The sequence below is a fragment of the Lepidochelys kempii genome, chromosome 4 (assembly GCF_965140265.1).
Source record: "Lepidochelys kempii isolate rLepKem1 chromosome 4, rLepKem1.hap2, whole genome shotgun sequence".
NCBI lineage: Eukaryota > Metazoa > Chordata > Testudines > Cheloniidae > Lepidochelys > Lepidochelys kempii.
Genome location: NC_133259.1, coordinates 38,012,444 through 38,025,512, shown reverse-complemented (window position 1 = coordinate 38,025,512; position 13,069 = coordinate 38,012,444). Strand labels below are relative to the sequence as shown.

The window sequence follows — 13,069 nt, the reverse complement described above, 5'->3', positions numbered from 1 at the left end:
TGTTATTAATAAGGATTATTAGAGGCACTGTCAGTTTAAAGTACAGTATTCTTACATAGGCTGAAAACATATTAGCAACTAATAACATTAAATGATTGTTAGTATGTTATCATTTTCGAATAATTTGATATATCACAGGAATGTTCTTGCACAGGTCCTGGTGCTTCTCAGAGTTCTCTCATGCCTTCTGGGATTCCAACATCTTTTCAAGGTCCATGTCCACCACCACCACCAACACAGCAGCAAATGGCCTTGCCACCTGGATCTCAGATTCCTCCGGCACCAGCAAATAACCTGAATGGCGTTTGTACTCCACCCTCACTGCCTCCAGTGGCCATGCAGGATGGGATCCCAGGATCTGTACCCCCAAATGCCAACTTGCAGCAACTTCCAGGACAACCTCCAGTGCCTGGGTATCATCCACAGCATGGTAAATATGGATGTTTGGTTTCTTATTTAAAAACATGCATTAAATATTGTGCGATAGAACTGCTGTCATCTCATGAGTAAAGCTGAAACTAAAGGGGCAGTTTCACTTTTGACACGTAGGACTTAATCAGTCCTTGGAGACACTGCTGACTACACCACAGCAGCCACATGCAGGAGGAACTTTGGTACCTGGGCATGTCATGCCTAATTTTAGGCTTATCCTTCAAACAATGAATCATGGGTATAAAAGTGCAGGAGCTTTTACTTGCACTTGTAAAACTGTATCTACAAAAATAGAAGTCAGGCTAAGGCCTTTGTAAAATGTGGCTATATCATATTATAAAACTACTCTCTCTCCCTTTTTGGGGGAGGGGAGAAACTGAGCTGAAAAGTGTTTTTCTTGTTTTGTTTTTGTTTTAAATTATTCATAAATACTACTTCAGGGAGATTTTCTCTTTCCCCCTCTCCATCCCCTCCCACAAAGAAAGCATATTTTGCAGGAAGTGGGAAATACACTGTGTTTTATTTCATTAACATTTGTATGGCAAGATAAAATGCCCAGACATTGGATGGAACAATGTAAGAGCTTCATGACAGAGTTTAAATGCTTTAAATTTGATGAACGGGCTTTTGTAATTCTGCAGCCAACTATGGCCCTCAGATGGCAGGCTCTCAGCTCTCTTATCCTGGTGCCTTTCCTGGGGGTCCAGGACAGCTTGCTGGTCCACAGCAGAGGAAGCTTGATCCTGACTCCATCCCCAGCCCCGTAAGTAATATTGTATTTAGTTAAAAGTGAATGCTTTCATATTAGAATGTTACAAAGAAATATCAAAGCTAACTTCATGTTTTTATGTTGTTGGGTTTTTTAGACTTCTAAAATATGCTGTGCCACATGGCTCATAGAATATGTTCATAATATAACATAATTCTTTAATTATGTGGTATTCTGTACTTAGAGGGGTTATGTTGTCACTTTTAGATGAAGTGGCAGCAGCATGTAGCTTTAGTGCCATTTCTGGAAAATGTCCATGAATCTTGTTAGAAAATTAGTGTAGACTTTCTACCCTGCTAATTCATTGCTTTTTTTAATGTGAATTCTGCTGTGTAATATCACAGTATGGTTCCCTTCAGCAACACCTGATCTGTTCCCAGGGATCCATACACACAATTACTACTCGCAAACGCTTCAAATAAACCACCATCTCCTGTTACTACAGGAAGATCTAAAACTTTAACTGTATCTGAAATATTATAATTTGAACTAAATGCCCAGAGGGTTGAAAAAATCACCCAAAGCATCGCTGGGGATCTGTAAATGATGGACAGTGAAGCAGTAGGATGTACAGGCCTAATCTACTGTTGAATTAAAATGGCTTTTGGGAAAACTTTTCTACTGTTTGCCTGATTTTTTCCCCCCCCTCGCTTTCTTTTATGCTGCTGAAGGCGGTGGATTTACTCTTCGTTTACATGGGTTGGAGTGAGATCAGAATCAGGCCTTACATGTTATGGCAAACGTACAAAATGTTTTGAACTGTATTTAATCTCTTGGCTGGTCATCTCCCTGTTGCAATAAATTATTTACTCAGCCACTAATTGCTAATAAGATTTCACACTCCTCTAGAAATGCTTTATGTTCAAAGACCTCTTTAACTATCCACTGTTACTGACAGCAGCCCTGTGGAGTCTAACCTTGCACAGCTAATTGGACTATTAGTTTCCCAATTTTAGGTATTACGTACTTACAGTTTTTACTGTCCTTCCATAAAAAAGGAGCATCTATTCTTTGCTACGTCTTAATAATATAGCCATGCAAATGAACTACTTCAGGCGCTCCCCTCTGCCTTATCACTAACATAACTCATAAGCCAGCAACTGAACGCATGTCTCATCTTTTATATTCTACTGCCAGAGTTGTCCTAGTCTCTCTTTGCTTGGGCAAGCCAACAAACTGAGGACAATATTGGACCAGAGGAGGGGGAATTGCAGGGTGGGAAAACAAGTTCCAAAGCTGAGGAGCCTTTGCCAAAAATGTGCTGTTAGGTGATAGAGTGTATCCCTGTGTTTAATTGGGGCTCCAGCTCACTGAAATATTTGTAATATTTTGTCTTGGACTTAAATGCATATATCTGTTAGCTCAAAAATGTTAAAGGGTGTGATTTCAAAAACACCTAAGTCACTAAACACCTAAGTTACTTTTACCCAGATTCTCAAGGATTTAGATGCTTAGCTCTAGTTAGGAAGTTAGGAGCCTAAATACCTTTGAAGATCTGGGCTTTAGGTACATGTGAAAACCCGACCCAAAGCTACAAGTGGATAGACAGCTGCACCATAGGCGCCGACTCTGTGGGTGCTTCGGGGCTGCAGCACCCACGGGGAAAAATTAGCGGGTGCTCTGCACCCACCGGCAGCCAAGTTCCCCCAGCCCTTACCCCCTCCTCGCCTGCTCCTCCCCCAAGCGCACAACGTCCCCACTCCTCCCCATCCCTGCACTTTCCGCCTGCCGTCTAACAGCTGTTAGGCAGCGCTTAGGACTTTCCAGGGGGGAGAGGGAGGAGTGGGGACACAGCACGCTCAGGGGAGGAGGTCGTAAAGAGGGGGGTAGGGGTGGGAACTTGGGGGAAGGGGGTGCAATTGGGGCTGGGCGAGGGTGGTGCGGGCAGGGGGGACGAGCACCCATGGGGCAGAGGGAAAGTCCACGCCTATGAGCTGCACTATTGACTATGCATTTGTGGAATTTCGTGTGTTTTCCACCATGTGTAAGGAAGAATTTACATTAAAGAAATATATTGTTAATACTCCATGAAGCAGCATATAGCTGCTGGGGCAGGAGGCTAAGACCACTTCCTTGATCAGTTTAGACTCCATTTGGGTTGTCTTTAGGCATGGATGAAGATGGTATATAACAGTTGACACTGGAGAGAAGGAACCTTGAGGGAAAAGGCTCTCAGTTGCTCACTTCAGATGTAACTAAGTGTGACAAACTATTATTTTAAAAATATAAGTGTTTTTATGACTTGCAAGTGTAGGCATTGCCTTTAATAGGTAAGTCATAGAATCATAGAATATCAGGGCTGGAAGGGACCTCAGGAGGTCATCTAGTCCAACCCCCTGCTCAAAGCAGGACCAATCCCCAACTAAGTCATCTCACCATTTCCCATAAAGCAGTATAACGTGTTGAATTCTATCTAAAAAATATCCCTGGAATAATCTGATGTCTTGTTTCAGTTACCTTAGGAGAATAAACAAACTTGACAGTGACAGCAGTGTTAAAAAAAGGTTGTTAAATGGTTTGTTTTAGCAGCACAGTAAGGATCAGAACAACATGTTTAAAAGAAAAGAGATCTGGGTCAGTGACTGTAAAGGGCAAAGAGCTAATTGACAATCAGGAATAAATATCTCCGTGTGTGTTAGTTATGTTTATATGATAAAATTACAATAGTGTTGCCAGCTAAATGCTTTTTTATGTATAGCCAATGTTGATTAGATTTTTCTACAAATGTTAAAGATTCATCTGAGCTCTAACAACATCTATGAAATGCAGCATCTGTACTTTGTCAACAGCTAGTTCCAAGAATGATGATATATTTCTGTCAGTTAACTCTTCAGATTACCGTTTACATGCGTTTTCTACAGAGCTTAGTCTGAAAAAGGTTCACTTCCTTCAGCCAATGGACTTTTTTTGGAGTAAATAATTGGTTTTCCCTTTGTGCAAGCAGCTAGCAATCGGTACACAATATGAAGAGTAGAGAGGAAGTCAAGCAAGCTAAAATGCAATACAGAAATGTTGTAGCCATTTAAAGGGACAGAGTCAGTTACGTTGGGAAAAGTTCAAAATGGTACTTGCCCCCAAGATTTTTCCCAGTGTATTGGGAATATCTTTTGAACAACAATCAGTGGGCTCTATCCTGATGTATTAGGCTCTATCTCTGCTGTCTGACAGAGACTTCATGAGTTCTCCCAACCGCAGTTAAATTTCAGGTACAAGCTAAGCTGCTATAAAACAGGCTTAAACAAATGTAAGACTGTCCACAAACAGCTCACCAGTTTAGCTAAATCTGTTCAACAGAACACCTTTAGTTAAATCATTTCCACTTCTGTATTTTAGGTGGGGCTGAAGAAGCAACTTGCCATGCTAATTTTGGCCTCAGGTGGCTATTCATTTCTGTGTCCACCCCAGGGGCAGATTAAAATTTCACCCAGCGTGACAATTTGCCTCCTGGAGGCAGCTGCTGGCTTTAGAAGACCTGCCAGCTTGGCTCTTCTGACGTTTGTTACTCAGGGAGAAGTCTCTCCTTTCATTGGAGAACTTTGCTGAGATTGCTTCCCCATTAGTCCATTCCTGTAAGTTTTCTTGCAGAAGAGGGAATTGAGCATTGACTGTCTGACCTTCTTGGTTTGCCCATTATCCAGGTGTACTATGACAAAGTTCAACGCTAGGCAAATAGGAACTAAGAAGGGGTATGAAACAGTTATGGGCATAGATATATGTATATTGTTTTGATCCTCTTTGGACAATACATGCTACAATATACTCCTTTTCTACTATGCACATCTATAGAGATAATGAATGCTAATAGGGTTGCCTGGGGTGGGCGTTTACCTGTAAACTCTCTATGAAATTGAGGAAATCCATAATCTCCCCTATTTCATGTTTTTCTCTTTATTTCTGATTCATCAGATTCAAGTAATTGAAAATGATAAGGCTTCCAGAGGAGGTCAAATCTATGCTACAAACATCAGAGGCCAAGTTCCTCCTCTTGTCACCACAGATTGTGTGATCCAAGATCAAGGTAACTATTTGTGTGATCACTTTGGGTTTTTTCCTAGTTGAAATGAAGTTAAAAAACAATTATTGACTGAAATTTTCAAATTTGGTTACTTCAAATTATGCTCCCAAATCCATGTGGGGAGGGATAGCTCAGTGGTTTGAGCATTGGCCTGCTAAACCCAGGGTTGTGAGTTCAATCCTTGAGGGGGCCATTTAGGGATCTGGGGCAAAAATTGGGGATTGGTCCTGCTTTGAGCAGGGGGTTGGACTAGATGACCTCCTGAGGTCCCTTCCAACCCTGATATTCTATGATAATTAGGCACCTAGACAGAGGTGGTGGCATGACTTTCAAAAATGCCAAGAGCTCCTGAACCTCTCATTAATTTCAATGGGATATGTGATTGCTCAGCACTTTTGAAAAGATATTTACTAATTAGATGCTTGTGCCATAAATAAAAGGCAAAACCCATTCATGTATCCTTAATTCTCCTTCATTTCCATTGTCTGTTGTGTCTGTAAAACATTGCTAATTGTTCTTTTTCACCTTATTCGTTAAGGTAGCATGGAAGAGAAATGACCATACAAAATGTTAATAGTTCAGAGCAATGCAGTCACCATTACTGTATTTCCATAGCAGTATTGTGTAGAACAAAACAGTGTGTGTGAGAGAGAGACAAAAATGCAAACTTGTAGCACGGAAATATTCTGTGTACCAGAATTGACTGAGATCTTTAGACCTCAACCTTGTATACACCATAAGCACATGCCTAGTTTACAATTCTGAATGCTCCCATTGGCTTTGTTAATATTTGGCTTCACTGAGATTATACATATGCCTAAGCATTTCCAGGATCAGGGCCTTGCTGTGCTGTTTGAGGGCTGTCTGCTCTAGAAGAGGCTGCGCGACTGGCAGCTCCTCCAGTAGAGGCAGTGAGAATAGGGGAGTGTTCCGCTCCTCTCAGGATCCGGCCCTTAGTACTGCCAGCTCCTTCATAGCAAAACAACATAGCATCTAGCGTGGCTTCCAAGTAGAGCCTTGAATCTGACAGGAGTCACCTGAGCACAGCCCTTTTTCCTAATAACATAATCAAAAAAGCCTGAGAAGAATAGCAACCTTGTGCCCTACAATCCACACGTAAACTCGTGTCACAGTTCAGAATTACTTCACTTCGTAGCAAGAGTTGCACGCCCTAAAACAGTCGTTCTCAAACTTTTGTACTGGTGACCCCTTTCACGTAGGAACCTCTGAGTGCGACCCCCCCTTTTAAATTAAAACCACTTTTTTATGTATTTAATATCATTATAAATGCGGGAGGCAAAGTGGGACTTGGGGTAGAAACTGGCAGCTCGTGACCCCCCATGTAATACCCTCACGATCCCCTGAGGGGTCCCGACCCCCAGTTTGAGAACCCCTGCCCTAAAAGCACTGCATATGAGGGGTAACCTGGCTGGCTTTCCATGTGCTGAAGGACATTGTCAAGGAATATATGCTGTATCCTTTCCCAGAACTGTTGGGATTTATAATAAGCGTATTTCAGTTACAAGAATAAGCCTCAACTATGAAATATGAATGACATTTTAGTCAATCTTCTTCTCATTTGAAATAAAATATTTGAGTAGTTTAATTGTATAAAATAGTGGAAATAGCTATGAAGATTTTTTCTAATTAATGAAGGAATCCTCTTCACCTTCCCCTGTGCGCATGCTGCCGTTTTAAAAATTTTTGGCCTTTAAGATGGGCAGGAAAAGTAATGATTGAAGGAATCATGCAGACGCACTGCTGAGTCCATGCTGGTTAAAAAGGTTAAAAATTGACACTTGCCAAGTTTAACTTGTAGTATACTGGTCATTTCTATTCCTGAGATTCAAACTATATGGTCAGAGTACAAGCTCAGTCACTGGGTTCAGTTTTTCCTCTTGTTTATGTAGCTCCATCCATTTCTTTCTTGGCAATCTGCCAGTCCCCCAGCTAGAGTGCTTGCCGATCTCAACTTCCACACGCATTTCGTGATGGCAGAATTTGTGCATGTTATAACTCAATACAAGACTCTCCCTCATGTAAATTAAATTTGTGATGCCATTAGCTCCGCCTTCATCTAACTGTGTTTGGATAAAGTCTAGTTGGGAAAAATGTATAACTACATATTCTTCTGGCTTTTGGAGGGGAGGGAAGGGAAGGGAGAGAATGTCTTTTAAGCAAAGAAGTCTCTTTCAAATAACTAAGTAGTACAGTTTCAGGCTGAACTTTTAAAAGGAGTCTGAGAGTGAGATGCCTAGCTCCCATTGACTTTCACTGGCAGTTGGGAGCCCAGCTCCATGGGGTTCCTTTTGAGATCCCAGCCATGATTTCCACACTAAAGGGTTTTCTACTGGAGCATCAATAGCATATTCATGCCAGGAATAATTATTAATGATACAGCAACATATGTGTGGAAGACACTGACAAGTACTGAAAGAAAACAAGGTTCCTGCCCCAATGAACTTTAAATAGCTTTAGTATGCTGAAACATTGAGGAAAGCCTATCAAGAAGAGGTGTAGTGGGATGATAGCCCATGAGAGGAAAGGGTGCAGAAGCTCACATGGGAAGAGGAGGAAACTTTTGCTAGTATATTTATTTTATGTTCAGTGTTTATATTTGAATTGTCACTTTGCATTACTGTTTTGGCTTTGCTGTCCTTTTTTTTTTCTCTTACAATCCCAATGTGGATAAGAATCCATGACGTTTTTAAATAAAAAAAATTGGATATTTAAAATTTTTTAATTAAATACAGGTTTATTTTTTTAAATTAGTCTATTTAAAATTAAATTTGAAATTGAAACCTATGTTAAGATCAAAACTTCTTATCTGTTAAAATCATTTAAATTTAAGTTAAAAATAATTCAAGAAACATGTTTGCCAAGTTTTAAAGGAAGTCAAACCCTTGCTGGAAGTCACTGGCTGAGCACCTGGAACTAGAGTTTGTTGAAGTGCTAACCCAGCAGTAGCCTCTTTTTCCAGGTGCAGGGAGAATATTTTCTTTATTTCAATGTATTCCACTAGTTCAGTTCCATTATTAATTTATTCAGAGTTAAGAAATTAATTGGAAGTTGGAAAAAAGCAGGAAAACTTGTTTTCTGCTTCTGACGTATGAATAAAAGGTTAGTGTCAGAGGGGATACCTACTAGTTCTAAAATCTTGAAGGACGTGGTAACTAGGAACAGTTCCATTCACTAACTACAGTGAACACTTCCTTTGTTTAATAAATTATTTTTAAATGCAAAACATGTTTTGATAAAAAAAAATTTCATACATATGCAACACATTGAAGGTAGCTTTATTGAATAAAAAATGCTATTTTGACACTAATAGCAAGTAAAATATTAATCAACATCTAGTAAAATGTTAAGCTGTGTAATTTCTTAAATAAATGTGTATAGATACAGTTTATCCTCCTGGCTAGCAAAAAGAAGCACCAAAATTATGTAAAGATCATATTTAGGTGAAAATAAAATGTTCTAATTGTTACCAAGCAATGAAAATCAACTTTTCTTTAAGAAAATAACTGAAAAGTGCAAATGCAGAACACAATTAAAATTCATTATTTAAATCAAGGTTTCCTGCTTGTTGATTTAAATCATGATTTAAAATAGTGATTTAAATTGCTTTGATTTAAGTCAATCCACCCTACATAACCCTATCTCATAATATGTTCTTTTAGGCAATGCCAGCCCTCGTTATATTCGATGTACTGCCTACTGCTTCCCATCCTCTTCAGATATGGCCAAACAAGCTCAGATTCCACTGGCTGCTATCATCAAGCCTTTTGCTGCTGTTCCACCAAACGAGGTAAGGGATCAATAAATACCTATCCAAAAGACCTACTTCATGGTTTCTCATATTATGATTTTATGTGACAGACTAGTTCTTTCGTGGTCAAGTATTTGTATTTACCCCGGCATTTTGGGGAGAAAATCTACATTTCTTGCAGTGGTGCAACTCCACTGGTGTTAGCAAGAGTGCAAATGCTAATGTAGACAGGGTTTGGTGTCATCAGGACTACAAAATTAGGCATCATAGATTACCACGTACCCATACCCAGCTCCACAGCAGATCTGTTGCTCCTGACTCCTTAGTTCCTGTCCTCATTCTTGGAAACAGTTCAACAGTTTTGGCTGAAATTTTCCAGAAGGATTTAGCATGAGGTAGACACCCAGCATGAAACATTCTAGCGTGGCTGGTAAAGTTTGACAAACAGAGTCTTATCATTAGAAGTGTTGCGCAATCTTAGTAGGCGGTGCTGAGCCCCCTCCGAAAATTCCTCATCTTTTCTGCTTCTGCTAAAATATGTAGCTCTGTTTTTAAGTCAAGATCACAGTGAATAAAAAGGCTCTTTCATATGGAGAAAACCTTACAAATATTAAGCAATATCAATATCAATTTTTTGTTTTAGAATTGCTGATGTTTTCTAATACTGAAGCCATATATTTCTTTAAAAAAGGGATTCCTCTTTCCCTTGTGAACTATGGTTTTAAATCTTTTGCTTCTTTGTAGCCTTTTGACTTGACCAAGGTAGACTATAAAATATCTGTGAGAGAGTGTGTGTGCACTAATATTTCAAGTCTCTCACCCAGTACTTTCTGACTAGAATTAATGATGGCAGGTACAAAATACCCATGCCTTCGGAATACTGAGTACTTCACAGGAGCTCCCATAAATGCAATCGAGCAGCATTCTGCAGATGGGGCTCACGAGAATTAGGTGCAAAGTGAGAATCCATCTTTGAATAAGTTGCAGCTCACTTTGACATTTGATGGCTTTTTGATAAAGGAAGGGAAACTCTGGTTTTTACTGGTCATAGTGTCTCATTTGATTAGCTGTAATGTCTCCTCTCTTCTGCAGTTGCTAAAACGCTCAATGCTAGCAACCAACAAGTTTAATTTTGTTTCTTTTATTTTAAAAAAACACACACACAAAATAGCACAGAATGTATTACTAGGACTCGGTGAACCATGGCTACAACATGCCCGCCTGTACGCTATTTTTGCAGACTCTTTGGTGTGACTTGGATCAATTAAAGGAGCTGCAAATGACAGTTGAACTATAAAATTGATTTTATTTACCAAGTCAATGGCACAGTTGGCATTTGGTTTCCTTTAATACTGGAGATCTAGATAGATAAATTTTCATTATGATGGCAAGAACTTTATAAAATACCTACATTATTTGCACTGAGTCCATCATGATGAATGTATATTGTGTATACCAAGTCTCACCGATATAAATAACATTTTAAAGGCTATGAGCGAGGGTTAGGTTCACTCAATTGCATAATAGTCCTCTGGGTGCAGCTTAAATAGTAAATACATAAATTGTTATTAATTGGCCTGTGTGGTTCTTTGGGAACCATTTACGCTTCAGGATGAATTCAGAATAGGATATAAAATTCACCTGTTACAAATTGCGTTCTTAATGGTCAGTGTTGACAAAGGAGTTTGTGGATTGTTTTTTGTTTATAGGAATAAAACTGCTGGAAATGTAGGAAAAACCTTGTCTTGTGTCAATATCTGAGTGAATTGATGTGCCCGTACAGACTGTGGTGATAGCATCCAGTGGTGCTTGCTCTTCCCTTCTGGAGTCTGTTATCTGGAGCAGGGATTCTGATTTCATTATTGGAGTTATTGTTTGCATTGTGGAGTAAGCCATGTTACTAGGCAATCCAGCTGAACAGAAGTTGTGTATAAAGTACTCCCTCACCTTTGCTTTTCTGGCAGCATTTCAGTTACTCTAAACTGTACCTAAGCATTGGGGAATAAATGAAAACATGGATAAATTCATCCTGTAAACAAATTCAGGTCTGAGGTTGATAGAATTGTGTATGCTTACTTCAGGGCTGAATTTTGTCCAGGGGGTCATAGGTGTGGAGCCTGTAGCTGGCTGGAGAAAGATCCCCTGCTTTTGAGGTACATGTTGGTACCAACTAGAGAGTTGCACACTTCGCTTCTTCAGTAGACCAGTTGGTACGCCCTATGAGAGAAAGCAGCAGCTTCATACTGTATGCTGCCTGTGATGTATAGACAGACACAGGGGGCACCAGAGAGATTCCTCTCGACGCAGCATTTTGGTGGTGGTTGTGGGGAATGGACATGGAGATGATGTGGGGAGGAGTTACAGACACTCCTCAGCCCCTGAACTCAGAGCTGCTTTGTTCTTTACCCTCCAGATACTTGTTAACCTGTCCAGCCACACACCTGTGGACCCTTCTTTTTCCAGAGTCAGTATTTGCAGAGCTTGAGATGATCAACCCAGAGTTCTTTATAAACAGGCTCTGCTCCTCACCCTGCTCATCTTCCTCCCTCATGGTCCCTGCTTTCTCCTGCGGCTCTCCAGTCCCTCTCCTTCGGGTCTCTGCTTCCCTCATCACCATTGCCTCATCTTCTCTCCACTCCTACTCTTTCCCTGCTCCCTCCAGGTCCCCACTTTCTCCCCCCTCACACACAATTCCCCCCCCCCGCCCCCCATCAGTGGTCCCTGCTTCTTTCTCCCCATGCTGAAAGGCTTTTTTATGTCTGTTAGATCCCTGGCTACACAGTCTCCCCATGCAGCAAATTAAGCTGCTGCTCAGATTGGTATAGGCAGCAGCAAAGGGTGTCAGAGAGATTTCTCTATCTGCAGCACCCAGCAATTGGTAGCTTGATTTTCCTCTAAACTAAGCTTTTCGGATTTCCCTTCAATTGACTAGAATACTCCCTGAAATTTTTTAACTGATTGACTGTGGTGTTCAAAAATTATCATGTTCCATACAGACAAACAGAAATTCCCTCAGGTATAGGGCTCACTTTACTTGGCCAATGGCATATGGAGATGTAGGGGAGAGATCTTGGAAGCTAAATGTGGACTATGAGGTAGAAGTGTTGGGTCCAGGGTCTCAGTGATAGCTTTCTCTGAAATGCTTCTGGTCCCACATGCAGGTCCAGCTTAGCAGAAGGAACTGCAGAGTCTCAGTGCATGGTTGAGAAGAGGAATTTAAGTTTATTAGGCACTGGAGGGTATTTTGGGGAAAGAAAAGCATATACAGAGGTTTTTGGGATACTCCTTAATCAAAACAGAAGCTGACTGCTGGCATTGTAAAATAAATAAGATATTGAGGGAGTATTTAAACTAAGAGCTGAGGGAATGCTGGCACAAGCTGAGGAGCACTAAATTTGGACAGAGACATCTGTTAAAGGCATCTGTAATACAGTGGTGTCTGAGTATCCAGCAAAGAGTCGGATACAAATTACAACTGAACTAGTGCAGAGACAGGATCAGAACAGAGGTAAATTCTGTAAAATCATCAAGGTGTCAGATTAAGGAGTTAAATAAAAGCAGGCCCCTAGTCAAGAACAGAAACAGCAAATGCCTGTATGCAAATGCAAGAAGTTTTAAAAGCAAAAATAAACAAACTAGAATGCCTTGCAGTAGACAAGGACCTTGACAGAACAGTCATTACAGAATCTTAGTGGAATGACAAAAGCCAATGAAATACTGTTATACTTGGTTATAAACTACATAGGAAAAACAGACCAGACCAAAGAAGCAGGGGAGTAGGGCTGTATCTAAAGGATTGCACAGAACCTATCAAGATAACAATTCTGAGTGGAGAGGAGTACACAGCTGAATCTATGTGGATACAAATCCCAACCTGTACGAATGTAAATATTAGTAGGGCAATACTACCAGCCTCCAGACTAAAAAAAAAAAAAAAAAAAAATTCCAAGAGGAAGTAAAATCTAACGCATTGATGATAATGGGGACTTCAACTACCCACATATAAAATACTGAAGACACAGTTTAGGGAAATAATTTCTCAGCACTTCAGTGATAGTTTCTTAAAGGCTAGTTGTGGAGCACA

General features: G+C 40.3%; 1 protein-coding gene across 3 annotated transcripts in view; it reads left to right on the top strand.

Moving 5' to 3' along the window:
- Positions 1-13,069, top strand: part of SEC24D (SEC24 homolog D, COPII coat complex component) — a 95,095-nt gene that overhangs the window by 20,662 nt on the left and 61,364 nt on the right. For 2 of the 3 annotated variants that reach the window (XM_073340990.1, XM_073340991.1), the window contains 4 exons: positions 155-430; positions 1,074-1,195; positions 5,108-5,219; positions 8,897-9,024. In XM_073340990.1, coding sequence (XP_073197091.1) covers positions 155-430; positions 1,074-1,195; positions 5,108-5,219; positions 8,897-9,024 — 638 coding nt within the window. Of the gene's footprint in view, positions 1-138; positions 431-1,073; positions 1,196-5,107; positions 5,220-8,896; positions 9,025-13,069 lie in introns of all 3 variants that reach the window. The other variant, XM_073340993.1, reaches the window with a different exon arrangement.